Source organism: Leucoraja erinacea, unplaced genomic scaffold, assembly GCF_028641065.1.
Source record: "Leucoraja erinacea ecotype New England unplaced genomic scaffold, Leri_hhj_1 Leri_268S, whole genome shotgun sequence".
In the NCBI taxonomy this organism is placed as follows: domain Eukaryota; kingdom Metazoa; phylum Chordata; class Chondrichthyes; order Rajiformes; family Rajidae; genus Leucoraja; species Leucoraja erinaceus.
The window spans coordinates 141,069-166,125 of record NW_026576169.1 but is presented as its reverse complement, the minus strand read 5'-3'; the positions used below and the strand labels follow the sequence as shown (position 1 = coordinate 166,125).

General features: G+C 45.7%; 1 protein-coding gene across 1 annotated transcript; it reads left to right on the top strand.

The window, feature by feature from the left end:
* Positions 1–10,844: 10,844 nt before the first annotated feature.
* On the top strand, positions 10,845–11,599 carry LOC129693358 (nuclear factor 7, brain-like). Its single transcript, XM_055630200.1, has 2 exons — positions 10,845–11,159; positions 11,249–11,599. Exons 1-2 carry the CDS (start codon positions 10,860–10,862, stop codon positions 11,423–11,425), a joined length of 477 nt encoding a protein of 158 aa, XP_055486175.1. The 5' UTR covers positions 10,845–10,859; the 3' UTR covers positions 11,426–11,599.
* The last annotated feature ends 13,458 nt before the right edge of the window (positions 11,600–25,057 follow it).

The window sequence follows — 25,057 nt, the reverse complement described above, 5'->3', positions numbered from 1 at the left end:
GGAGGAAGACTGGCTCCAGCGTGACAGAGTGCATCAGGCGCCGCCGCTTGACATCCACGAGCAGTGAATGGGCTCTAAGGAAGTCTGCGCCCAGCAGCGGCTGGGAAACGTCTGCAATGACGAACCTCCACGAAAACGAGTTGCGGTCAAAGTTGAGGGGAATGGTGCGAAACCCGTAGGTGCGAATAGCACTCCCGTTTGCCGCGGTGAGGAGAGGGCCGTGTTTGCCCGCCCAGATGTCAGTGATGGAGGGAGGTAGAACACTCACTTCCGCACCACTGTCGACGAGGAAACGTCCCCCACTGCGGCGATCCCAAGCGTAAACGCGATGAATCGTGCCGGCCGCCGAAGGAATCGCTGACGACCGGCCCTTTAGTTTCCCGAGAACGAACAGGGTGGGCGACAAAGCCTGGCTGCAGCTCCCCAGCGGCGATGATAATAACACCAACCAGCTTTGCTGGCGTCTGGTTGAACTGCAGGCTGGTTTGAGCGCCAGCGACCTCCGCTAGCGTCTGGTGAAACTGCAAGCCGATTTGGCTGGTTTGAACGCCAGCGACCTCTGCTGGCATTAGTTTGAACTGCAGGCTGGCCGTGCTGGAAGGACGTGCCTGCTGTTGAATGCGCAATGGCTGCCGGATTTTGCCGCATGGGCCGACCGGGAGCAGTGGAGACGCGGTGGATAGCGGTCCCGACCTGCTCTGAGTCTTCAAACGCCTCGGGAAGGACGTCCACTGCTTCCAGGTTGCGATGGCGAGAATTCCACAGCTCGTCGGCATGTTCACCCAGCGCCAGCATGTCGGTAAACGGATCCCTGGCGAGCTGCATGCGAATGTCGGGAGGCAGCTGCTGCAGGTAGGCATATTTAAAGAGAAAGCACGGCTCATGATCCCCCATTAGGGTGAGCATGTCTTCCAGGAGGGCAGACGGCTGGCGGTCGCCCAGGCCGTCCATTCTGAAAATGCGAGCTGCCCGCTGGGCATCACCCAGGCCAAACCTCCTGATGAGAAATGCTTTAAGGCCAGCATATTTGTTTGCTACCGGGGGTGGGAGGGGGGGGGGGGGGCCTGAGGAAAGGCTTAACCCGCCTCGCGGTCAGTTGGTCAAGCGAGCCAACCACGTAAAAGTACTTAGTCTCATCCTGCGTGCTACCTCGCACAGCAAACTGGGCCTCTGCCTGCTGGAACCAGGTTTCGGGTTCTTCAGTCCATAGAGTTGGGAGCTTCAGCGCAACAGCGTTATTATCCATCACGACGCGTGATGAACGAAGTCGGGGTCACCAGTGTAGTGGCCTGGTCAAGGTCAGGAAAAGACCGGACGCCAGGCGGATTCAAAAGAAGCTTTTTAATTCCAACAGTTCAAGAACACACACCAACACTCTTATCTCTACCCCTCGGGAGTCGACCGGTAAACCCCGTGGCAGACCTACTCCTCTGTCCCTCAATCGTCGAGGGGGATGATCCAAGGAGTGGCCTACCCCCCAGGGACCGCCACAATGTCAATCCTTTTGGGCATCTCCTCAAAATCTCAATCAAGTTTGTGAGGCACTATCTCCCACAGAGTCATGCAGATTATTCCTAATCAGTCCTTACCTTTCCAAATGCAAACAAATCCTATGTATTCATCCCAGTAGCTTTCTCGCCACTGCAAGGATCACCAGCCTGCAGTTCCCTGGCTTTTTCTTGCAGCCCTTCTTAAATCAAAGTATTTTCCGATCTTCTGGTACCTTACCTATGACTAATGAAGACACAGTAAGGCCCCAGAAACTCATTCACCTGCTTCCCACATTGTTCCAGAATTCTCTCAGTCAGGCCATTGTGGATGTGTCCACCTTTTTGTGCTTCACATCTGCAAGCATCTTCTCATTTGTTTGTTGATATATTGCTGGATAACTTTATTCTCCTCCATGAACTCACCAGCTTCCTTGTTCTTCACCATAGTAATTGCAGATGAGCAGCAGTAATTTCAGATCCTGCCCATTTCAAATGGTTCCACATATAGAATACAAAATTGATCCCTAAGGAAATTTGTTTCCTCCCTAGTTAATGCACTTAATGTTTAGGGATTCTCTTTTAACCTTTTCTTCCAAGGATCTGTCCATTTTTTCCTCCTAACCTCCTTCTTGAGCATATTCCTACCTCCTTTAGACTTCAATCTTTAGACTCTAGAGATACAGTGTGGAAGAAAGCCCTTCCGCCCACCGTGCCCTCGCCAACCAGCGATCACCCCATACACCAGTACTATCCTACACACTAGGAACAATTCACAATTTAAAGAAGCCAATTAACTGACAAGCCTGTACATCTTTGGCGTGTGAGAGGAAACCGGAGCTCCCAGAGAAAAGACACACAGTCAAAGGGAGAACATACAAACTCCATGCAAACAGCACCCATAGTCAAGATCAAACTCAGATCTCTGGCACTGTAATGGAGCAACTCTACCAATGATCCACCTTCTACTCCTTACAGGATTCATTTGATCGCAGCTGCCTACACCTGACATCTGTCTCCATTTTCCTGACAAGGGCTTCAAAAGGGTGTCAAAGAAAGGATGTTATTTTAGGAAAGAGAAGTGAAGGAATTTCTTTAGTCAGAGGGTGGTGAACCTGTTGAATTATTTGCCACAGAATGCTGTGGAGGCAAAGTCAGTGGATATATTTAAAGCCGAGATTAGTATGGGTGTCAGGTTATGGGGAGATGGCAGGAGAATGCGGTTAGGAGAGATAGATAAATCATGATTGAATGGTGGAGTAGACTTGATGTGTCAAATGGCTGAATTCTACTCCTATCTCATGATCATGATCTTATGAATATTCCTTGTCAACAATGGTTTCTTCATTCTGCAAGCTTGCCCTTCATGCTGGATCTCATGGCTTCCTATCTCTCCTTTAAATGCCTCCCACTTGCCAGGTGGCCCTTTAAGTGGTAACAGCCTTTCCCAATCAACCTTTATAAGTTCCTGTTGAGTACCATTGAAATTAGCCTTGCCCAATATAGGTCTTTCATTTGAGGACTGGTCCTATTTTTTTCCATAACCAACATCTATGTTATGATGGTAAAACAAAATAAAGGCTAGATTTTCACATTTTGGCCATTTTTTTATAGTACAAAAAGAGTACACGTGGTACAAAAAGACTCAAAAGATTTTAAATAAAATAAATTAATTAAATAAGCTGAACAAGCCTTTAGACAGACACAAAAAGAGCCTGGTGGTTGTTGGAAAGAGCTATTCGTCAACATAGATGGACACAAATAGCTGGAGTAACGCAGTGGGACAGACAGCAACTCTGGAGAGAACAAATGGGTGACGTTTCGGGTCGAGACCCTTCTTCAGACTGACCATTTCTACAGGTTAAGCAGTTTATAGAATGACAATCTGCCATGGACACCAACAGCAAGAAATTATAAATATGCCTGCACTTTTTAATCTACAAAACACCCAACTCATAACTAGAAACTAATTGATATGTGGATTGATTCCATAATTCCATAATCCTTGTATTTGTTTCCAATTTCAGAAAGCACTATTCTCTCTTTTGTTTTTATAGCTATGTAGGATTATAATTTATAAATCAAGCAAAATTTAATACAGGAATGAAATAAAACCAACTTTCCCACCGGATCAGGCAAATAGCCTGATTCTATAATTCATTAAAGAAAATACTGGAAAACACAAATCAAAACAGCTAAAATATTTGAACAGTCATGTGTACCGAGGTACAGTGATAAGCTTTATGCATGCTAACAAGTCAGCGGAAATACAATACATGATTACAATCGAGCCATTTACGGTGTATAAATACATGATAAGGGAATAGTATTTCCTGCAACGTAAAGCCAACAATGTCCGATCAATGTTAGACAGAGAGTCATCAATGAGGTAGATAGTAGTTCAGCACTGCTCACTGGATGGGGTAGGATGATTCAGTCACCTGAGAACAGCTGGGAAGACACTGTCCCTGAATCTGAAGTTATGCGTTTTATACCTTTTGCCTGATGCGAGAGGGGAGAAGAGGGAGTGGCCAGGGTGCGACTCGTCCTTGATTATGCTGCTGGCCTTGCAAAGGCAGCGTGGGGTATGAATTGAGTCAATGGAAGGGAGGTTGGCTTGTGTGGAAAGAACAAGGAGTGAAACCTTACGGATGCTGGAAAACGCAGTGAGAAAATTGCAAACAGGAACTAGAATAAGAGAATTTTAATGAGGTTGAAAATCTTATCAAGTGAAAGGTTTGAGTGAAAAGAGAGGTGAGAATACTTTGGGGAATTGAAACTGAAGGAGAGAGTGCAGTGAAATTCTGGAGACATTAAGTAAGGGCAGCACTGAACAACAGCACAAGACAAGGTCAAAAGAGTACGGAGAATTGAGCAGTGGAATGAAAAGATCATAGATAACAAAGAAATACTGAGAAAGTCAGACAGTCCAATTGGCCTTGGTGCAATGAAGAACAGCAACTGGAAAAATATGAAGACTGAAGCAAAGATTTTAACCTGCAAAACCAGAGATCAGATGAGAAACTGTTGAGGTTAATTAGAAAAGAGAAATAAGAAACTGCAGTTGCTGGTTTACAAAAAAAAGACACAAAGTACTGGAGTAACTCAGTGGATCTGACGACATCTCTGGAGAAAATGGAAAGGTGATGCTTCGGGTCAGGGACCTTCATCAGTGATTGTAGCGGGGGGGGGAAGAAAGCTAGAAGCGAGGAGGAGGTGGGACAAAGCCTTGTAAGTGAAAGGTGGCTACTGGTGAGGGGAGTGATTGGAAAAAGCCAGAGATGAAAAGACAACAAGGTGTGAGGTGAGGAAAGTGTGAATAGTGAAGCTAAGGAAGGAATGGAAGTGGAAGGAGATGGGTGGAGGTTTCAGTAACCCGAGGAGAGGTAAAATATTACAAGTTTTATTTCAACACTGGAAATGGAATTGCTGTCAGTCACTAAGATATTTATTTTCATAGTTAAATAACTTATTGTATATTGCGGTACCCCACTAGTCACTGCCTGCCATTGTGAAAAGGACCCGTTTACTCCTACTCTTTGCTTCCTGTTTAGAATAGAATAGCCTTTTATTTGTCATTCAGACCGAAGTCTGAACGAAATTTAAGCAGTCATACATACAATAAAAAACAACAATAAACACATATTAACATCCACCACAGTGAGGCCACCAACATCTCCTCACTGTGATGGAGGCAAAAGTCTTAGGTCTGCAGTCTCTTCCCTCCTCTTCTCCCTCTGCGCTGAGGCGATACCCCCCCCCCCCCCCCCCCTGGGCGATGTTATAACAGTCCCGCGGCTCAACACCGCGGCCCGGGGTGGTCGTAGCTGCAGCCCACCCAGACCTGCAGACGCAGCCGCTGGCCCGCGGCCGAACCCCGGACTCAGGCCACCGCCGCCAGAACACCGTCCCAGCCACCCTCACGTGAGTAACTGTCGACTTCAGCCTCGGGCCGGGCCGCCCCGACATGGGCGCCGAACCTCCCCCGGGCCGGGCCGCCCCGACATGGGCGTTGCTCCTCCCTTCGGCCGGGCCGCCCCGACACGGGCATCGAACCTCCCCCGGGCCGGGCCACCCCGACTCGGGCGTTGCTTCTTCCCCGGGCCGGGCCGCCCCGACCGAACTTTGCCAGCCAGTTCTCTATCCACATAAATACCCAATGCCGTGTGCTTTAAGTTTGCATACTAATCTCTTATGTGGGACCTTCCGGAAGTCCAGATACACCACATCCACTGGTTCTCCCTTATCCACTCTACTAGTTACATCCTCGAAAAATTCTATAAGATTCGTCAGACATGAATTAGCTTTCATAAATCCATGCTGACTTTGTCCAATTATTTCACCACTTTCCAAATGTGCTGCTATCCCATCTTTAATAACTGATTCTAGCAGTTTCCCCACTACCGACGTTAGACTAACTGGTCTGTAATTCCCCGTTTTCTCTCTCCCTCCCTTTTTAAAAAGTGTAGTTACATTAGCTACCCTCCAATCCTCAGAAACTACTCCAGAATCTAAAGCGTTTTGAAAAATTATCATTAATGCATCCACTATTTCTGGGGCTACTTCCTTAAGTACTCTGGGATGCAGCCTATCTGGCCCTGAGGATTTATCGGCCTTTAATCCTTTCAATTTACCTAACACCACTTCCCGGCTAACCTGGATTTCACTCAGTTCCCCCATCTCATTTGACCCCCGGTCCCCTGCTATTTCTGGCAGATTATTTATGTCTTCCTTAGTGAAGACAGAACTAAAGTAGTTATTCAATTGGTCTGCCATATCCTTGTTCCCCATGATCAATTCACCCGTTTCTGACTGCAAAGGACATACCTTTGTTTTAACTAATCTTTTTCTCTTCACATATCTATAAATGCTTTTGCAGTCAGTTTTTATGTTCCCTGCCAGTTTTCTTTCATAATCTATTTTCCCTTTCCTAATTAAGCCCTTTGTCCTCCTCTGCCAGTCTCTGAATTTCTCCCAGTCCTCTGGTAGGCTGCTTTTTCTGGCTAATTTGTACGCTTCATCTTTTGTTTTGATACTATCCCTGATTTCCCTTGTTATCCACGGATGCACTACCTTCCCTGATTTATTTTTTTCACAAACTGGGATGAACAATTGTTGTAGTTCATCCATGCAGTGTTTAAATGCCTTCCATTGCATATCCACCGTCAACACATTAAGAATCAATCACCAGTCTATCTTGGCCAATTCACGTCTCATACTCTCAAAGTTACCTTTCTTTAAGTTCAGGACCCTTGTTTCTGAATTAACAATGTCACTCTCCATCCTAATGAAGAACTCAACCATATTATGGTCACTCTTGCCCAAGGGGCCACGCACAACAAGACTGCTAACTAACCCTCCCTCGTTACTCAATACCCAGTCTAAAATAGCCTGCTCTCTCGTTGGTTCCTCTACATGTTGGTTTAGAAAACTATCCCACATACATTCCAAGAAATCCTCTTCCTCAGTACCCTTGCCAATTTGATTCACCCAATCTATATGTAGATTGAAGTCACCCATTATAACTGTTTTACCTTTGTTGCACGCATTTCTAATTTCCTGTTTGATGCCATCCCCAACTCCGCTACTACTGTTAGGTGGCCTGTACACAACTCCCACTAGCGTTTTCTGCCCCTTAGTGTTTCGCAGCTCTACCCATATCGATTCCACATCCTCAAAGCTAATGTCCTTCCTTGCTATTGCGTTAATATGCTCTCCAACCAGCAACGCTACCCCACCTCCTTTCCCTTTCTGTCTATCCCTCCTTTTCCCTTTGAGAATAGGGAAGATTCAAACAAGAGGACATGACTTCAGAATTAAGGGACAGAAGTTTAGGGGTAATATGAGGGGGAACTTCTTTACGCAGAGAGTGGTAGCGGTGTGGAATGAGCTTCCAGTGGAAGTGGTGGAGGCAGGTTCATTGGTATCATTTAAAAATAAATTGGATAGGCATATGGATGAGAAGGGAATGGAGGGTTATGGTATGAGTGCAGGCAGGTGGGACAAAGGGGAAAAAAATTGTTCAGCACGGACTTGTAGGGCCGAGATGGCCTGTTTCCGTGCAGTAATTGTTATATGGTTATATGGTTAATATTGAATATCCCTGGATGTTCAGCTCCCAGCCTTGGTCACTCTGGTGCCATGTCTCCGTGATCCCAACTATATCATAGTCATTAATAGCTATCTGCACATACAACTCATCCACCTTATTACGAATGCTCCTTGCATTGAGCCACAAAGCCTTCAGGCTTGTTTTTACAACACTCTTACCCCTTATACTATTATGCTGAAAAGTGACCCTTTTTGATTTTTGCCCTGGATTTGCCGGCCTGCCACTTTTACTGCATCACTGACACTTCCGATTTAACCTTCTCCTTCTCAAATTGCAGAATAAAACTAATCATATTATGATCACTACTTCCAAGCGGTTCCTTTACCTCGAGTTCTCATATCATATCTGGTTCATTGGACAACACTAAATCCAGAATTACCTTTTCTCTGGAAGGCTCCATTACAAGCTGCTCTAAGAATCCATCTTGGAGGCATTCTACAAACTCTATTTCTTATTGTCCTGAACCAACCTGATTTTCCCAGTCTACCTGCATATTGAAATCCCCATCACCACAGTGGCATTACCTTTGTTACATGCCATTATTAATCCCTGCTGCAATTTACAGCCTACATCCGGGCTACTATTTGGGGGTCTGTAGATAATACCAATTAGTGTCTTCTTGCCAATACAATACCTCAACTCAATCCACAGTGACTCTACCTCGTCAGTCCCTATGTCTTCCCTCGCAATTCCATCCCACACCAGCAGAGCTACCCGCCCCCTCCTCTGCCAACCTGCCTGTCCTTTCTATATAATGTATAACCCTGAATATTAAGTTCCCAGGCCTGATCCTGCCGCAGCCAGGTCTCAGTAATCCCCACAACGTCATATCTACCAACCTCTAACTGAGCCTCAAGCTCATCTACTTTACTTCTTATACTTCGCACATTCATGTACAATAGTTTTAATTCCTTACACAACTCACCTTTCACATCGATCCCAATTACACTTGGCCCATCTCTCCTATCCTTTTGTGAGCTTCCTTTCCCGTTAATTCTGGGGTCATTAACTATCCCTTTACTCTCTTTCCCTTTAACTCCATCCTCGACTTTCCCATTTGACACCCCACCCCCCTTATTCAGTTTAAATCCATCCGTGTAGCAGTGGCAAACCTGCCTGCCAGAATGCTGGTCCCCCATCTGTTAAGATACAATCTATCCCTTTTGTACAGTTCCCCCTTACTCCAAAACAGATCCCAGTGATCTAAGAATCTAAACCCCTGCCCCCTGCACCAGTTCCTCAGCCACACATTCAGGTCCCGTATCTCCCTGTTCTTGCTCTCGCCAGCACGAGGAACTGGATGCAAATCGGAGATAACCACCCTGGAGGTCCTGCTTTTCAGCATTTTTCCCAGCTCTCTAATGTCACGCTGCAGAATATTCATCCCCTTCTTTCCGACATCATTTGTGCCGAAATGCACTACCACTTCCAGCTGTTCACCATCACCCTTGAGGATTTTCTGCACTCTGTCCGTGACATCCTGGATCCTGGCACCAGGAAGGCAGCACACCATCCTCGAATCCTGTCAGTTCCTGCAGAAACCCCTGTCCGTACCTCTCAGAATGGAGTCTCCAACTACAATGGCGTTGCCTGACGTTGGCCTCTTTGGTTTTGGCTCAACAGGCCTATTTGCTTCGCAAGCCATCATGTTACATGTTGTGCAAATGATCCAAGTTCAGTGAAGTGACATTGAATATCTCCATTGAATTAATCTATTAAATTGAATGGAGATCATGATTCTGTGAATGCATTGCATTTGAAAGGTCCAATACCTTGACATTTTTACAACCCTAATCATCTGCCCCTGTTGCTTCCCTCCTTCTCCCTAATCCTCGAGGTCGGACTTTGAATGCCGCCTTCCGCTCTGACATAAGAAGCTCTGAGACTTGGTGTTGAAACAAAGCACTGCAGATGCGAGTTGATACCAAACATAGACACAGTGCTGGAGTAACTCCGCGGGTCAGGCAGCATCTCTGGAGGAAAGAGATGGGTTGCTTTTCGGGTTGGGACCCTTCTTCAGACTAGTGGGGTGAGTGGGGTGGGGGTGAACAGCTGGAGGCGAAGAAATTCCAGAACCAATTAGAGGTGGCCGCATAGTTTAGTTTCATCTAATTTATTGTCATTGTAACGAGGTACAGTGAAAAGCTTTTTGTTGGGTGCTATCCAGTCATTGGGAATACAATCGAGCCATTTACAGTGGAAAGATACATGAGGGAATAAAGTTTAATGCAAGGCAAAGCCAATGAAGTCCGATCAAGGATAGACCGAGGAAGATAGTAGTTCAGCTCTTGTTGCAGTAGGATGATTCAGTTGCCTGATAACAGCTGGGAAGAACCTGTCCCTGAATCTGGGGGAGTGCGTTTTCACACTTCACCACAAGGGAAGAGGGCAAATGGCAAATGGTGCCTAGGTAGACCCATTGTCGGCGAGGGTAGGTGTGAGCTGAAGACTGGTGAATGAGAGGCAGGTGCAGTGACGGGGATTAGAATGAAGCCGGAGGGAGGTCTGTGTCCATCCTGATCCCAGGCTGTGAACGGAGGTGCGGGCGGCGGGTTCCACTGCCCAACAGGAGCAAGTGAGTTACACCCGAGACCTCGTTAGTGCCGGTCCTGTCCCTTCCTCACAGAGTCATAGAGTCACACTGCACGGAAACAGGCCTTTCGGCCCAACTTGCCCATGCCCACCAAGATGCCCCATCAGCACAAATCCCACCAGCCCGTGTTTGACCCATGTCCCTCTATCCTTTACCATCCACGAACCTGTCAAAACGGCGTTTCAATGCCGTTATTGTTCTGACCTCATCCACCTCCTCTAGTAGTTTGTTTCATACACCCACCTCCCTCGATGTGAAAAGTTGCCTCTCGGATATGTAATAAATCTTTCCCCTCTTAACTTAAACATAATTCCTGTAGTTCTTAATTCCCCTAAATATCTGGGTAAAAAGACTCTGTGCATTCACCCCATCTATTTCCCTCAGGATCGTATACACCTCTATCAGATTACCCCGCTGCCTCCTGCGCTCCAAGGAATAAAGTTTCCTGCTCTCTTTCCAGCTATCTGTTCTGCCTTCGACTGCCGCAAGCCCTATTCAGGGCTGTTAAATATCTAACTGATCTCTCCCTCGTGTGAGATTAGTTAGAAGCGTTCAGGACACCTTCACACTGAAGACTTGCAGCCAAATAACATTTATTCCCTGAGACGGCAGTTGGTGCAGTGGACATGCACGGTACTGCAGGGGTTCAGCAGTTGCGCGAAAGGGAATGCGTATCACAAAGAGTTGGGACAGGGAGGGGAGAAACTCCTGCCCGGAATGTAGAGAGCAGTTTACAGACCGCACCCTCAGGGTGAGTCGGGCCTTGGCGAGACTGCCTGAGAAAGCTCGAACACTGAGCCTGAATCGGACAGAGAAGGAAAGTAAACTTCAGTGCGAGGAACATAAGGAAGAACTGAAGCTGTTTTGTGAAACGGACAAGAAGCTGATCTGCCTGGTTTGTGCAGCCGGGCGAGAACACAAGTCTCACAACTTCATGCCGGTTAAAGAAGCTGTTCAAATATACAAGGTAAATGCAAACTGAATTTAATCACATCATTTTAATTCCTTCTTTAATGGTCAACAATTTAATTATCTGATTTTCAAACACAATCCCAGTATCAGGTGAAATCTTCCATCCAGTCGCTCACAAAAAAGAAATCAGGGATCCAGCGAATGGAGCAGCAACAGAAACAGAAGATTTCTGGAGTTCTGGTGAGGCTTTCCAGTTTCGATTTCCTGATCTTGTGTAGATTTGATCCCTGTGATGCGTGTAATAATAGGGCAGCGCAGTAACACAAGTAGTGCTGCTGTCTCCTAGTTCTGGTGAGCATTTCGACAAACTATTGAATTGCTAATGCAAGTAAAAAATGTACCGGGCAAATGTCACGGTCAAAGTCGTGAGGAAACATAATCAGTGACATTATATGTTGATCTTCACCTTTCATTTTACAGTCACACAACCTTACAGTCACACATCCCAGTATGCTGAACTGCACCAGGTTCTCACTGAGAAAGAGCAGCGCGCACTGGCAGATATCCGAGAGGAAGAGAAGATTCTAAATACAATGGAGACAAATCTTGGAAAGATTCAAGAGAATTTAAGTTCCATTCAGGAGGAACTCTTAAAGTTGCAGCAACAGATGGATCAAAAAGACAGTGTGGTTTCTGAAGGTGAGGGGTTACAATACAGTTTGGTGGAGAAAGTGCACAGACACAAAATGGTGGGTGACATTTCACAAATAAATGCTGCTTTTACCAGTAATTCAGAACTAGGTAAATGTTTAATCTGTATCAGCTGTTTTTGTTCCCAAACTAATTGGCCTCCCGTATAATCTATGGGATCTGAAGACTGCCTGGCCGAAATGTAGAGAGGTGTTTGTGTTCTGTAGCATTTAGAACAATGATAGGTGATCCCATATCTGATCCCTAGGACCACGAATGGACAGAGGGCAGTAAATCTCTGGGATTCTCCAACCAAGAGGCTCTGAGATGTTTAACATGTTAGACCATTTAAACCAGAGGAAGACATTTTTGAAAAATTTGGGGATTGTAATCGAAGGGAATGAGGCAAAGAAGAGGAGTTCAGTTCAGGGCTAGATCAGCCATGACCACATTGTGGGGATTAACATTGAAATCTAGAATGTGGCGCGCACATCGGATTGCTCATCTATATCCGGTTCCCATCAACAGTGGGTGGTCACCTTGGGAGAATTTGCTCTGTTTGTTTTGTCCACCTTGTTTCACCATTGAATGACATCCCATTCTACACCATAGATAGGCCATTCGGCCCATCTTATCCAATCAAGATTTCTGCTCCACTCATCATCCCTCCTATCTATTCTCCACACCCGGTAACAATACCCCAAATTCCAGGTGCCCTAATTTGTTTATCCCACCTGCACTTAAATTTATCTCTGCTGTTGGCTTCAGTCCCTCCAATGCAAGTGAGGTCCATGTTCTCATGACTGCATTCCTTTCGGTATTTGTTGAATAACATGCTACATTTCAGCTTTGATTTTTGGTCTCCCCACAAGTAGAGATATTATTTCACCCCCACCTATTTAAATCCACTGATAACCTTAAATTCTATCCTATAATTCCTGACATGTTCTCCAGATAAAATCCCACTCAGTGTATGAAGGAACTACAGATGCCGGTTTAAACAGAAAAATAGACACAAAAAGTTGGAGTTACTCAGCGGGACAGGCTGCATCTCTGGAGAAAAAGAATGGGGGATATTTCTCGTCGAGATCTGAAGTCTGATGAAGGGTCTTGACCCGAAACGTCACCCTCCTTTCTCTCAAGAGCTGCTGCCTGTCCTGCTGAGTTACTCCAGCTTCTTGTGTCTATCTTTTCATTAAGTTCCATACTCTCAGTTATGGCATAATTCTCATGAACATCCCCTGTGCTTTCCCCCATCGTTCTACATCTCTGCGGCAATATCCGCTTTCTCTCTGCATGACAGCGGCGATAAGAGTTGGGAAATGGGAATTATCAGGGGGTTGTAGAAATTTGGTGAAATTCCCGCTGTCGGGATGAGGACAGTCCATCTCAGTGTTTTATTTCTTTCAGGAGGAAGCTGGTGGCAAGCAAAGGTGGGACATTGTCTTGATGGAAACATTGTAAGTTTTGTTGAACAGCCCAATATATTTCTAATGTTCACTTTATAAGCAGCTGTTACATTTTTGCAGGGTTCGTGATGAAGCCAAACCACTGTCGGTGGTAGATGTTAACTTGCTGATTGAAAAATTTGAAAATCACTTGTTGTACAACATGGTATTGGCAGAAACACCTGATGCCATCAAGCAAGGTAAAGTTTATACCTTTTCCATTGTCCTTGTTTCTGACATCTTTAAGTTCTGCGTAGATCCAAACATTAATGGTATTTTGGACTGGAGGGAAATTGAAGATTTGATCTTCCACCAAACACAGCTGCAGAAAAGCATCACAGAGTCAGAGAGTGATGTCGCACAGAAACAGGCCCTTTGACTCAAAATGACCATGCCAACGAAGTTGCCCAACTAAGCTAGTCCCACTTGTCTGAGTGACAAATATTCTTCCTTTCTTATTCACGTCTCTACCCAACTGTCTGTAAAATGTTGTCATTGTAGCTGCCTTGTCCATTTCCTCTGTCAGTTCGTTCCATGCATACACTACGCATCGATTGAAAAAGCTGCTCATTTTTTCTGTTTCCACTCTCACCTTACACTGATGCACTCTGGGTTTAGACTCTCCAACCTTGGGTAAAATACTGTGGCAATTTAAACTTATCTGTGCACCTTATATAGATCTCATTCACATCTATAAAAACATCCAGAATGGGCTCCAAATACAAATGTCCCTGTCTGTCCAACGTCTCCTTATAACCCAGCCCTTCAGACCTGATAAAATGATTGTAAATCCTTTACCACCCTATCTAATTTGCTAACAACCTATTGTGTCAAAAGCTGTCTTTATATCCTGACCTATGAAAGCATGAGGGACAAACACATTCTTCCCACCCTGCCTGTCACTGTTGCATCTTCTATGGCACTGTGTACCTGCAGCCCAAGATCTCTGTTCTATAAAGTTCCCCGTTTACTGTGTATGTTCTGCCCTGGTTTGTCTCAGAAAAGTGCATCACCTCACCTTCACATGAATAAATCCCACCTGCCGTTCCTGAGCCCATTGGCCCAGTTCACAGGGATCTCATTTACTCTCAGGTAACTTTCTTCACTCTCCACAATGTCACCAATTTTATTTCCATCTGCAAACTGACTCACCGTGCAACCTACATACACGCCCAATCGTGTATATTAAATAAGGAACAACAGTGGACTCTGTCTCCAGTCTGAAAAACAACCCTCTACCAACATCCTCTGTCTATGACCTTCAGGTAAATGTTGTATTCCATCGGCTAGTTCACCCCGGATTCCATGAGATCCAACCTTCCAGAGCGGCCTCTCATGCGGTGTGTAGACGTCGTATCCCTCAGAGGGCATTGAATATCTTGAATTTTGTGCCCAAGATGGTGGTGAAAGGCTGAGTGATTGCATATGTGCAGGTTGGGTACAAATAAACATTTGTTACATGGAAAAATTAAGATTATGGGGAACTCACACAGAAGAGGAATTGGTGCCAGCTTAGATCAGCCATGATCACATTGAATGGAGGGGCAAGCCTGAGGAGCGGATCCTAATCCTGCTCCTGTTTTCTTGTGTTCCTATGCTCCTGTGCACCGATAAATTGACAGACTTGACACAGAGGAATTAAAGCAAAGATTAACAATACTTGTTCCTGGGACAATGATTTTGCTGTGCGGGGTGAGAGTGAGTAGACTAGGCCTGTGTACTCGAGAGTTCGGGTGTATTGAAGGAGATCTCAGTGAAATACAATGTTCTTACAGGGCTCAGTGGGCTGGGTGTAGGGAGGATGTTTTCCCTGTCTGAGGGGTCTGGAGAACGGGCACCCTCTCAGAATGCACCATGTTGGACAGAGACAAGGAGACATTACTGCACGCAGAGACTGGAGAACCTTTGGAATTCCCTGCACAGGTGGCTGTAGAGACTCAGTCATTCAGTGCTCTTGGAGCTGAGAGCCATGGTTGTTAAATTACAGATTCAGGCCCTTCTGCCCATCGCGTTGATGAACAACTTTTTCCCAGCTATACTAATTGATTTGCCCACATTACATCGCCATTCTTCTACATCTCACCTATTTAAGTGCCTCAAATATAGTGATTGTATCTCACTCCCCCACCTCCTCTGTAGCATGTTCCAGATATCACCCACTCTCAGTGTAAAGAAAACCTCCAACTCAGATCCACTTTAAAATTCCTTGCTCTAAAGATAAACCTGCACTCTCTTGATCCGATATCCCTGCATGCAAATATGATTTTGATAATCTACCCGATATCCTGCTGCAGATTTTGACAACCTTCCCCGCTATCCACAATGTTTGCATCCTCCACAGACTTACTAATCACACTTCCTACATTCACATCCAAGCCATGAAAATATAACATGAACAGCAAAGGTTGCAGCACCGATCACCGACTCCACCAGTCACACACCTCCAAGCAGAAAAATCATCCTTCTACCGCTACCTTCTACCTACAACCACCAACCACCAAGCCAATTTCGGATCCATTTCACCAGCTCACATTCGATCCCACCTGCCTTCACTTTCTGGACCAGCCTTACATGCGGATCATTGTCAAGTCCCTCAGTGAAGTTCATATATTGGTTCACAATGAAATCAGTGTGTTCTTAGTTATACACACCCATCAAATCCACCCGTGAATCCCCTACAACCACAAGTCCCCACACATTCTGTCTAACGCCCGATCATTTAACCTCTGCTTCCTTCCATGGTCCAAGCCGCACCTCCCTCTCTCTCACCCTCCACTCAAAGAAACAGGGCATGTCATCTGGCCCCTCATGTCTCCCCCCCCATTCACTATGATCATGGTGACTCCACCCCACACCTCTACCTCCTCTTTAATAACCTCAAATGACCAAATTACCATTGGGGGTCCTTGTTCATCAGTCAATGAAAGTAAGCCTGCAGGTACAGCACACAGTGAAGAAAACGAATGGCATTTGGTCTTTATAATAAAAGGAGTTGAATATAGGAGCGAAGGGGTCCTTCTGCAGTTGTATAGGGCCCCAGTGAGACCGCACCTGGGGTATTGTGTGCCCTAATTTTGGTCCCCTAATTTCAGGAAGGACCTGCTTGCTATAGAGGTAGTGCAGCGTAGGTTCACAATGTTAATTCCCGGAATGGCGGGACAGTCATATGCTGAAAGAATGGAGTGGCTGGGCTTGTACACTCTGGAGTTTAGAAGGATGAGAGGTGATCTCATTGAAACATATAAGATTGTTAATGATTTGGACTCGCTAGAGGCAGGAAACATGTTACCGATGTTGGGGAGTCCTGAACCAGGGGTCACAGTTTAAGAATAAGGAGTAAGCCATTCGGAAGGGAGACGAGGAAACACTTTTTCCCATAGAGAGATGTGAGTCTGTGGAATTCTCTGCCTCAGAGGGCGGTGGAGGCAGGTTCTCTGGATGCTTTCAAGAGAGAGCTAGAAAGGGCTCTTAAAAATAGCGGAGTCGGATTGTGGAGAGAAGGCAGGTACGGGGAACTGAATGGGGATGATCAGCTATGATCACATTGAATGGCAGTGCTGGCTTGAAGGGCCGAATGGCCTACTCCTGCACCTATTGTCTATTGTCACTCGTCCTCCCCGTCCACCTTCCCCGCCTCACGGAATTCCCCTCTGCATCCCTGGATAAAAAACTCCGGATGAAAACCAGTGGCTGAGAATCTGCTCCGGTTCCGCTCCGGGTGTGTAAAGCGGTCGGGTCCCGGGACCGGCGTCAGGAGCGGGGCTCAGAGGCTGTGGGGCAGAAACCCGGTGGACAACAGGTCGGCGCTGAACGGCTCCCATTTAATCCCCAAATTCCGCGTCGTGAAACAAACCCCAGTGAGCGCGGAAATAAAACCAGGGGGAATGTAAATGTGGGAAGAGTGAAATAAACAGCAACTGAAATCAGAGCTGTCTGTCGATCCATTCATTTTAACGCATTAACCGCATCCGGCAACGGAACAGAAATTACTTTTGTGAAAATATAAAGATTGAAACAATCTCCCTTCCCGCGGGTTCAGCAGCAGCCGCGGGCGGCGGGTCCTGAGCTCTGGGCTCCCCCGGGTCCTAAAGTCCGCCGACTCTGAATTCATAGCGTGTTTGCGGCATTTGCTCTCCACACAACAGATTCGTTTACTGTGGAACGGATCTTTGGAAGAATGGGTTTAAACTAAATTCCCGGTTGGGTGGGAGCCCGTTGTGCTCAGGCTCTGTCTGTTTCTCTGTAGAATATGTAGATCATTCCTTGTTTCAGTCGCCTCCAGATCCTTCCTTCACCTCTCTCTCAGGTACATCATATCTGAATCGGTGCTGCTTCCTGCTCTCGTTCACCGCTTTAACGCTTCATCTCCCTCACTGCCAGTTTCCAACCAGCTCCCACTTTCCTCTGCTCGAGCCCCAACTCTTCCCTTCGCTTTCTCGCCGTCTCTGTCTCCGTTTCACGGAAATCGCGAGTGGCCAAAGTCCATTCCAAGCCCGCGGATGCCATCAGCTACTTCGTCAATCACTACCACTGTTTGCGCATCGGAAATGGATATTCCATCCAAGATCGAGTGCGTACAGCAACAACACGCTTACATTTACACAATGTCTTCGCATTTCTTTTACGAGTCCACAAAGTGTGGAATTCTCTTTGAAGTGCAGCCAGGAATGGCAATAGGGGGTGTGCACGTCAGGTCACTGGGTCATAGGGCTTGACGCACGGAGCCGCTCAATCCATCTGGAGGACATCCGTAACTTCCGGTATATGGAGGTTTCACGGCAGTTGGGCCACGACCCATGACCCGTGCTGTTGCTACGCTACACCAAGTGGAGTACACGCGATGAACTGCAGGTAGGCACTTACCATTGTTTCCAGCGTAGCGGGCCCGTTAAATTCCGCCGAAATTGTCAATTTACGCGCTGTAAATAATTATGGAAATCGGGATAAGCGTGTGAGACATTTAGCCTGCTACAGAATTCCAAAAGTGAGGAGAAATGACGGTGGATAGAAGCGAGAGCTGAAGGGACAACAACAGACAGAGTGCTTGGCAAACATTGGCCATTTGCTCACTGCATTTCATCAACGCTAAGGCATTATTTGTGTTTTTTCTTGATTCCTTTGGCGTCTAAAATGTTTCAGAAGTGATAAATCTGGCTGTAATTTTTTTTAAATCGCCCATGGTTCTCAAGTGGGTTTTTACGTACAAAAATTAAACGCCTCTGAAGCAAAATTTACAGCCAGATTTATCACTTCTGAGACTTTTTAGATACCAAAGGAATCAATAAAAAAACTCAAATTATGCCTTACTTGATGAAATGTAATGAGCAAACGCGAGAATTACCAATACTTTCAATTCCGATATCTGCACGGCCAATGTTTAGAATGTTTAGACTTTTGAATTCCAAAAGTGAAACGAAATGAAGGTAAAGAGAAGCGAGAGTTGAAGGGACAACAACAGCTAAAGTACTTGGCGAACAATGGAATGTTGCCATTCCACCCCCCATGTCCGTAATCAGCCAGATTTGTAATCAGCAATCCCAACTCCCAACAAAGTGAGTTGTAAAATCTCTGACTCAGACCTTTTTTGCCTGAGCCTAGACCTCTGTTGTGCGGGTGGACAAAGCTGAGATAGTCAAGTGGGCTTGGGATGGGTCCGCAGTTGGTTAGGCAGGATCTGCGAGAAGAGGACATGAGTTCGCATTCCGAGTCTCTGGTCGAAATTTTCCCTAACCCTGTCAGTCCTGCTGCACATTAAAAATACTGTTATTGATGGTGTTGGGAATATGAGGCACTGTTCCTCCAATCTGTGTATGACCTCACTCTGGCAACGGAGAAGGCCCAGGACAGAAAGGTCAACGTGGGAATGGGAAGAGGAGTTATAATGGTTGGTATCCGGCAGCCCTTGGCGGAACGAGTGCAAGTGTTCAGCCACATTTTCGGCGACGCTGGACTTACTCATGAATGTGCACCAGGCGTCACCAGGAATACAGGATGCAATAGATGAGATGACCGTGAACCTCTGTCTCATTTGGAAGGACGGCTGTGATCCCTGGATGGAGGTGAGGGGGTAGGTACTATAAAAGCAGACAGGTCAGTTGTTCAGTTTAGTTTATTGTCACATAGAAACATAGAAAATAGGTGCCGGAGTAGGCCATTCGGGCCTTCGAGCTAGTATCAGTATCAGTATATCTTTATTGTTATTTCCTGAGTACTCACATACCCAGAGGAAACAAAAAAACGTTGCTCAACCAGTGTCCGTTCAGTGTGCAGTACAAATAACAACAAGTAAATAGAAATAAAAAATACATATATCATGAACAAATTAAATTAAACACTCTACTCTCTACTAAACATCAACAGGCGTTCCGATCGACAGCTGCTGCAGTGTGTCCAGGTTGGTGGTTGGTGCGCGATACTTTGGCAGGGGGCTAAGTCCGTTTATCAGTCTTATAGCCTGCGGGAAGCACCGCCATTTAATAAGATCCTGGCTGATCCAGTGAATATAAGCCCAGTCGATCAATTCTCGTTTGCCCGTACGCAAACACTATCCTACACACCAGGGACAATTGTTTTAACAAACTTACTAACCATTAGAACTGAGACGAGGCAAACATTTTTCACCCGACTTGTGAATTTGTGGAATTCTCTGCCTCAGAAGGCAATGGAGGTCGATTCACAGGATGCATTCAAAAGAGAGTTTGATCAGCTCTTAGGGCTAGAGGAATCAATGGATATGGGGAGAAGGCAGGAACGGAGTACTGATTGTGAATGATCAGCCATGATCACAATGAATGGCCGTGCTGGATCGAAGAGCCGAATGGCCTAATCCTGCACCTATTTTCTCTGTACCTATGTAACCATGCCATCTACATACACATCCACATCGTTTACATTAAAAAATAGTCAACAGTTGAACCAGCACCGAGCCCTGCGGCAAACCATCTGTTGTCTGTCTCCATTCTGTGGAGCAACCCTCTACCATCGCCATTGGAATCCAACCTTCAGGTGCATTTTGTATCCCATTGGCTTGTTTAAAGTGTGAATAGGCGCCCCTCCAGATTCAGGGACTGTTTCTTCCCAGCTGTCATCAGGCAACTGAATGATCCTAAATCAACCCCTCGCCCTGAACACAGGATCCCCCCAGAGTTGTGTCCTTAGCCCCCTACTGTACTCCCTGTACACACATGACTGTGTGGCCAGGTTCAGCTCCAACTGCATCATCAAGTTTGCTGATGACACCGCGGTGGGTGACCTGATCTCCGATAACGATGAGAAGGCCTACAGGGAGGAGGTGGCTGATCTGGCACCCGGTGTCAGGACAACAGCCTCCTCTTGATTGTCTCAAAAAACTAAGGAGATGATTGTGGACTTTAGAAGTGCACAACATTCGAGGATGTACACACCACTGGAGATAAATGGGACAACTGTGGAGAGGGTGAGCTGCTTACATCAGTTTAGATCAGTCAATAGACAACAGACAATATACAATGGGTGCAGTAGTAGGCCATACGGCCCTTCTAGCCAGCACCGCCATTCAATGTGATCATGGATGATCATCCACAATCAGTACCCCGTTCCCGCCTTCTCCCCATATCCCTTGACTCTGCTATCCTTCAGAGCTCTATCCAACTCTCTTGAAAGCATCCAGAGAATTGGCCTCCACTGCCTTTTAAAGCAGAGAATTCCATTGGTTCACAACTCCCTGTGTGAACAAGTTTTTCCTTGTCTCCTTCTAAATGGTTCACCCCTTATTCTTAAACTGTGGCCCTTGGTTGCAGACTCCCCAACATTGGGAACATGTTTGCTGCCTCTCGTTCACCGCTTTAACGCTTCATCTCCCTCACTGCCCGTTTCCAACCAGCTCCCACTTTCCTCTGCTCGAGACCCGACCCTTCCCTCCGCTTTCTCGCCATGTCTGTCACCGTTTCAGAGAAAACTGGAGAGGCCAAAATCCATTCCAAGCCCGCGGACGCCATCGGCTGCCTTGTCTATCCACTACCCCTGTTTGCTCATCGAAAATTGAATATTCCCTCCAAGATCCAGTGCGTACAGCAACAACCCCCTTACATTTACACAATGTCCTCGCATATATTTTAGACCACAAAGTGTTTTATTGACGCAATCTCTTTAAAGTGCAGCCACGAACTCCAATTGAAATGCATCAGTCAACCTGCAGTCAGGAACATTCACAAACAGAGTTTAAAAGCAAGATATACTGTCCACACCGGGTTGGGTTTATTACAATTAGAGTATTAGAAGCACCAAGCACATAATCCGATTAAACACAATCTTTCTATTCGGTTCTTATGAATGTTATTGGTTGTACGAATTATCCAACTTTAACAAACGGGTATTAAATGTATCTGTTGTATTAATCTACTGAGCTACAACATTGTAAGTGGGTTTGATTTCAATGAACCAACACCGTTTACATGTTTTCCTCTGATTATCTGCCTCTGTTTCTTCCCTTCTTTCATCCAATCCATCAGGTGAAACTTTAATTACCGCCCTCAGCCCAAGAGAGAGAATTTGTCTTGAGTTGTTCATTGTCATATGTACCGGGGCAGAGTAATGACATTGTTACTTGTCCTTAATCTGAGTTTGCATATAAATCACTCCTCACGACTTACCCTCCTTAAACTGTGGGCCACACTTCTCTTCCTGACTCCAATGTTGGTAAATAATCCGCACTCCTCATTCAAGGAATGTTGCCATTCCATCCCCCATGTCCGTAATCTTCCAGATTTGTAATCAGCATTCCCAACTCCCAACAAAGTGGGTTGTAAAATCTCTGGCTCAGACATTTTTGCCTGAGCCCAGACCTCAGTTGTGTGGGTGGACATAGCTGAGATAGTCAAGTAGGCTTGGCATGGGTCCAGCAGAGCACCCTGCTCCTGCTTTCTCCCCATATCCCTTGATTCCATTAACCCTAAGAGCTATGTCTAACATTCACTTGAATATATCCAGTGAATTGGCCTCCACTGCCTTCTGTGACAGTGAATTCCACAGATTAACAACTCTCCGGGTGAAAAAGTTCTCCCTCTTCTCAGTCCTATATGACCCCTTAATTTTAAACTGTGAACCATGGTTCTGGATTCCCCCAACATCGGGAACATTTTTCCTGCATCCAGCCTATCCAATCTGGTAAAACATTATATGTTTCTACAAGACCCCATCTCATCCTTCTTAATTCCAGTGAATATTAGCCCTGTCGGTCCATTCTCGATTACATGTTCACTAACATTTTCCTACATACAAGGGACAATTGTTTTAACCAATGTTAGTCTCATCTCAAACTGACTAGCTATTAGAACTGAGATGAGGACAAACGTTTTCACCCAGAGAGTTGTGTGAATTTGTGGAATCTTCTACCTCAGAAGGCAATGGAGGCCGAGTCACTGGATATATCTCACTGGATGATCAGCCATGATCACATTGAATGGCGGTGCTGGCTCGACCGACCGCATGGCCTAATTCTGTACCTATTTTCTATGTCTCTATGTAACTCTGCCACCTACATACACATCCAAATCGTTTACATTTTAAACAATGATCTCCAGTTGAGCCAGCACCGAGCCATGCAGCAAACCATCTGCCGTCTGTCTCCATTCTGAGGAGCAACCTTCTACCATCGCCCTTGGAATCCGATCTTCAGACGAATATTGTATTCCATTGGCTTGCTGAAAGCGTGAAAATGCTCAGTGACTGTTTCTTCCCACAACTGTCATCAGGCAACTGAATCATCCTACCACAACCAGAGAACAGTGCTGAACTACTATCTACCTCACTGGTAGATCTGCATTACACAACAGTCTGTCTGCGTTTTCAACTTTTTTGTTATTTTCAGTGTGTTTTAAAACTGTGGGTTAATCTTCTCTGGTTTGTTTTATGTCGGGGTTGGGGGATGGGTCGCGAGAAAACTTTTTTCAACCTCTTACCTTGCCGGAGATGCGATTATTTTCCGGATCATATCCCCAGTCGCTCTGCGGTCTAGCACCATGGAGCTGGCGGCCTTGATTATGATTATGATTATGATACACTGTAATGGCGCGATTGTGATCATGCAGTGTCTTTCTGCTGACTGGAGTGCACGCAACAAAAGCTTTACACTGTAGCAGATTTTAAAACCAAGCTCTAAAGTCCATACAGTTTGGGGTTTATTTCATTTAAACGCGGAAAGCCCCAATGCACGAAATTCGAATAAACAAAACGTTTCTATTAGGTTCTGTGCGTTTTATCGGTCGTGCGAATTGTTACATTAAATAAATCGCATGCTTGTAGAACTTCAAAATAGTAGGATTTGGTTGAAAAATAAATAGCACGTCAAGAAGGTTAGCACCAATTTCATGCACGTAACCTCACGCAAGTGCCACTTTCAAATGATGCCAAGCTGTTTAAATGTTTAAGAAAGAAGGTAGAGAAAAATGCTGGAGAAATTCAGCGGGTCAGGCAGTATCTATGGAGCGAAGGAAATAGGGAGGTTGCACGTAAGGTTACTGGGTCATAGGGCTTGACGCACGGAGCCGCTCAATCCACCTGGAGGACATCCGTAACTTCTGGTATATGTTATTAATGCAAGAAACGCGTACTTTTCCACCTGTTAAAAACAGCCGAAATGTTGATTTTTTGAGCTGTAAAAAAATTGTGGGAGTCGGGGTAAGTGTGAGAGACATGTACCCAACATTAGAATTCCAAAAATGAAGCGAAATGAAGGTAAAGAGAAGTGAGAGATGAAGGGACAACAGCAGCTAACGTGCTTGGCGAACATTGGCCGTGCACATATCGGAATTGAAAATATTGGGAATTATCGCGTTTGCTCACTGCATATCATAGCATTATTTGTGGTTTTTCTTGATTCGTTTGATATCTAAACATTCTCAGAAGTGATAAATCTGGCTGTAAATTTTTTTTCAGATGCGTTTTCATTTTGTATGTAAAAACCCACTTGGGAACCATGGGCGATTAAAAAAATTTACAGCCAGATTTATCACTTCTGAAACTTTTTAGATGCCAAAGGAATCAAGAAAAACACAAATAATGCCTTAGTTGATGAAATGCAGTGAGCAAACGGCCAATGTTCGCCAAGCACTCTGGCTGTTGTTGTCCCTTCAGCTCTCGCTTTTATCCACCGTCATTTCTCCTCACTTTTGGAATTGTGAAGTAGGCTAAATGTCTTACACGCTTATCCCGATTTCCATAATTATTTACAGCGCAAATATTGACAATTTCGGCGGGTTTTTACGGGCCCGCTACGCTGGAAATAATGGTAAGTGCCTACCTGCAATTCATCGCGTGTAATCCACTTGGTGTAGCGTAACAACAGTACGGGTGATGGGTCGTGACCCGACTGCCGTGAAACCTCCCTATAGGTGAGTTTCGGGTCGAGACCTTCAGACTGAAGAAGGGTCTCGACCCGGAACGTCACATATTTGTGTCTACCTCCAAGCTGTCTAAATGTCTGCGCGGCGCAGCTTCCCCACCTGCTGGTAAAAACCGATACTGCGGAATCGGCCGATATATGAACCCATTGCCCGTGGGGGGTGGTGAATCTGGGGCAGAGAGAATGAACAGATGCCGATGCTGGAGGCCTTCATCGACATGGGAGCAGTGGCGGTGACTAAGGCACAATCCGGTATGACGAGTGAAACGAACAGGAGAGACCGCAAGAGCTACATGGTTGGCTAACTTGAGTAATACATTGTGCTATGATTTACATTGTTTTTCATCAACTTCACGAGTTAATACAATACTGTTCTCAAACAAAACTTAACCTTCTTATTAAGGAATTCATGTAAGTAGCTGATCAATTTCTCAA

Coding starts and splice junctions, on each gene's coding strand:
- LOC129693358 (XM_055630200.1), top strand. CDS start 10,860: ATGCGTATCACAAAGAGTTGGGACAGGGAGGGGAGAAACTCCTGCCCG. Junction 11,160..11,248: donor AAGCTGTTCAAATATACAAG/GTAAATGCAAAC, acceptor ACACAATCCCAG/TATCAGGTGAAATCTTCCAT.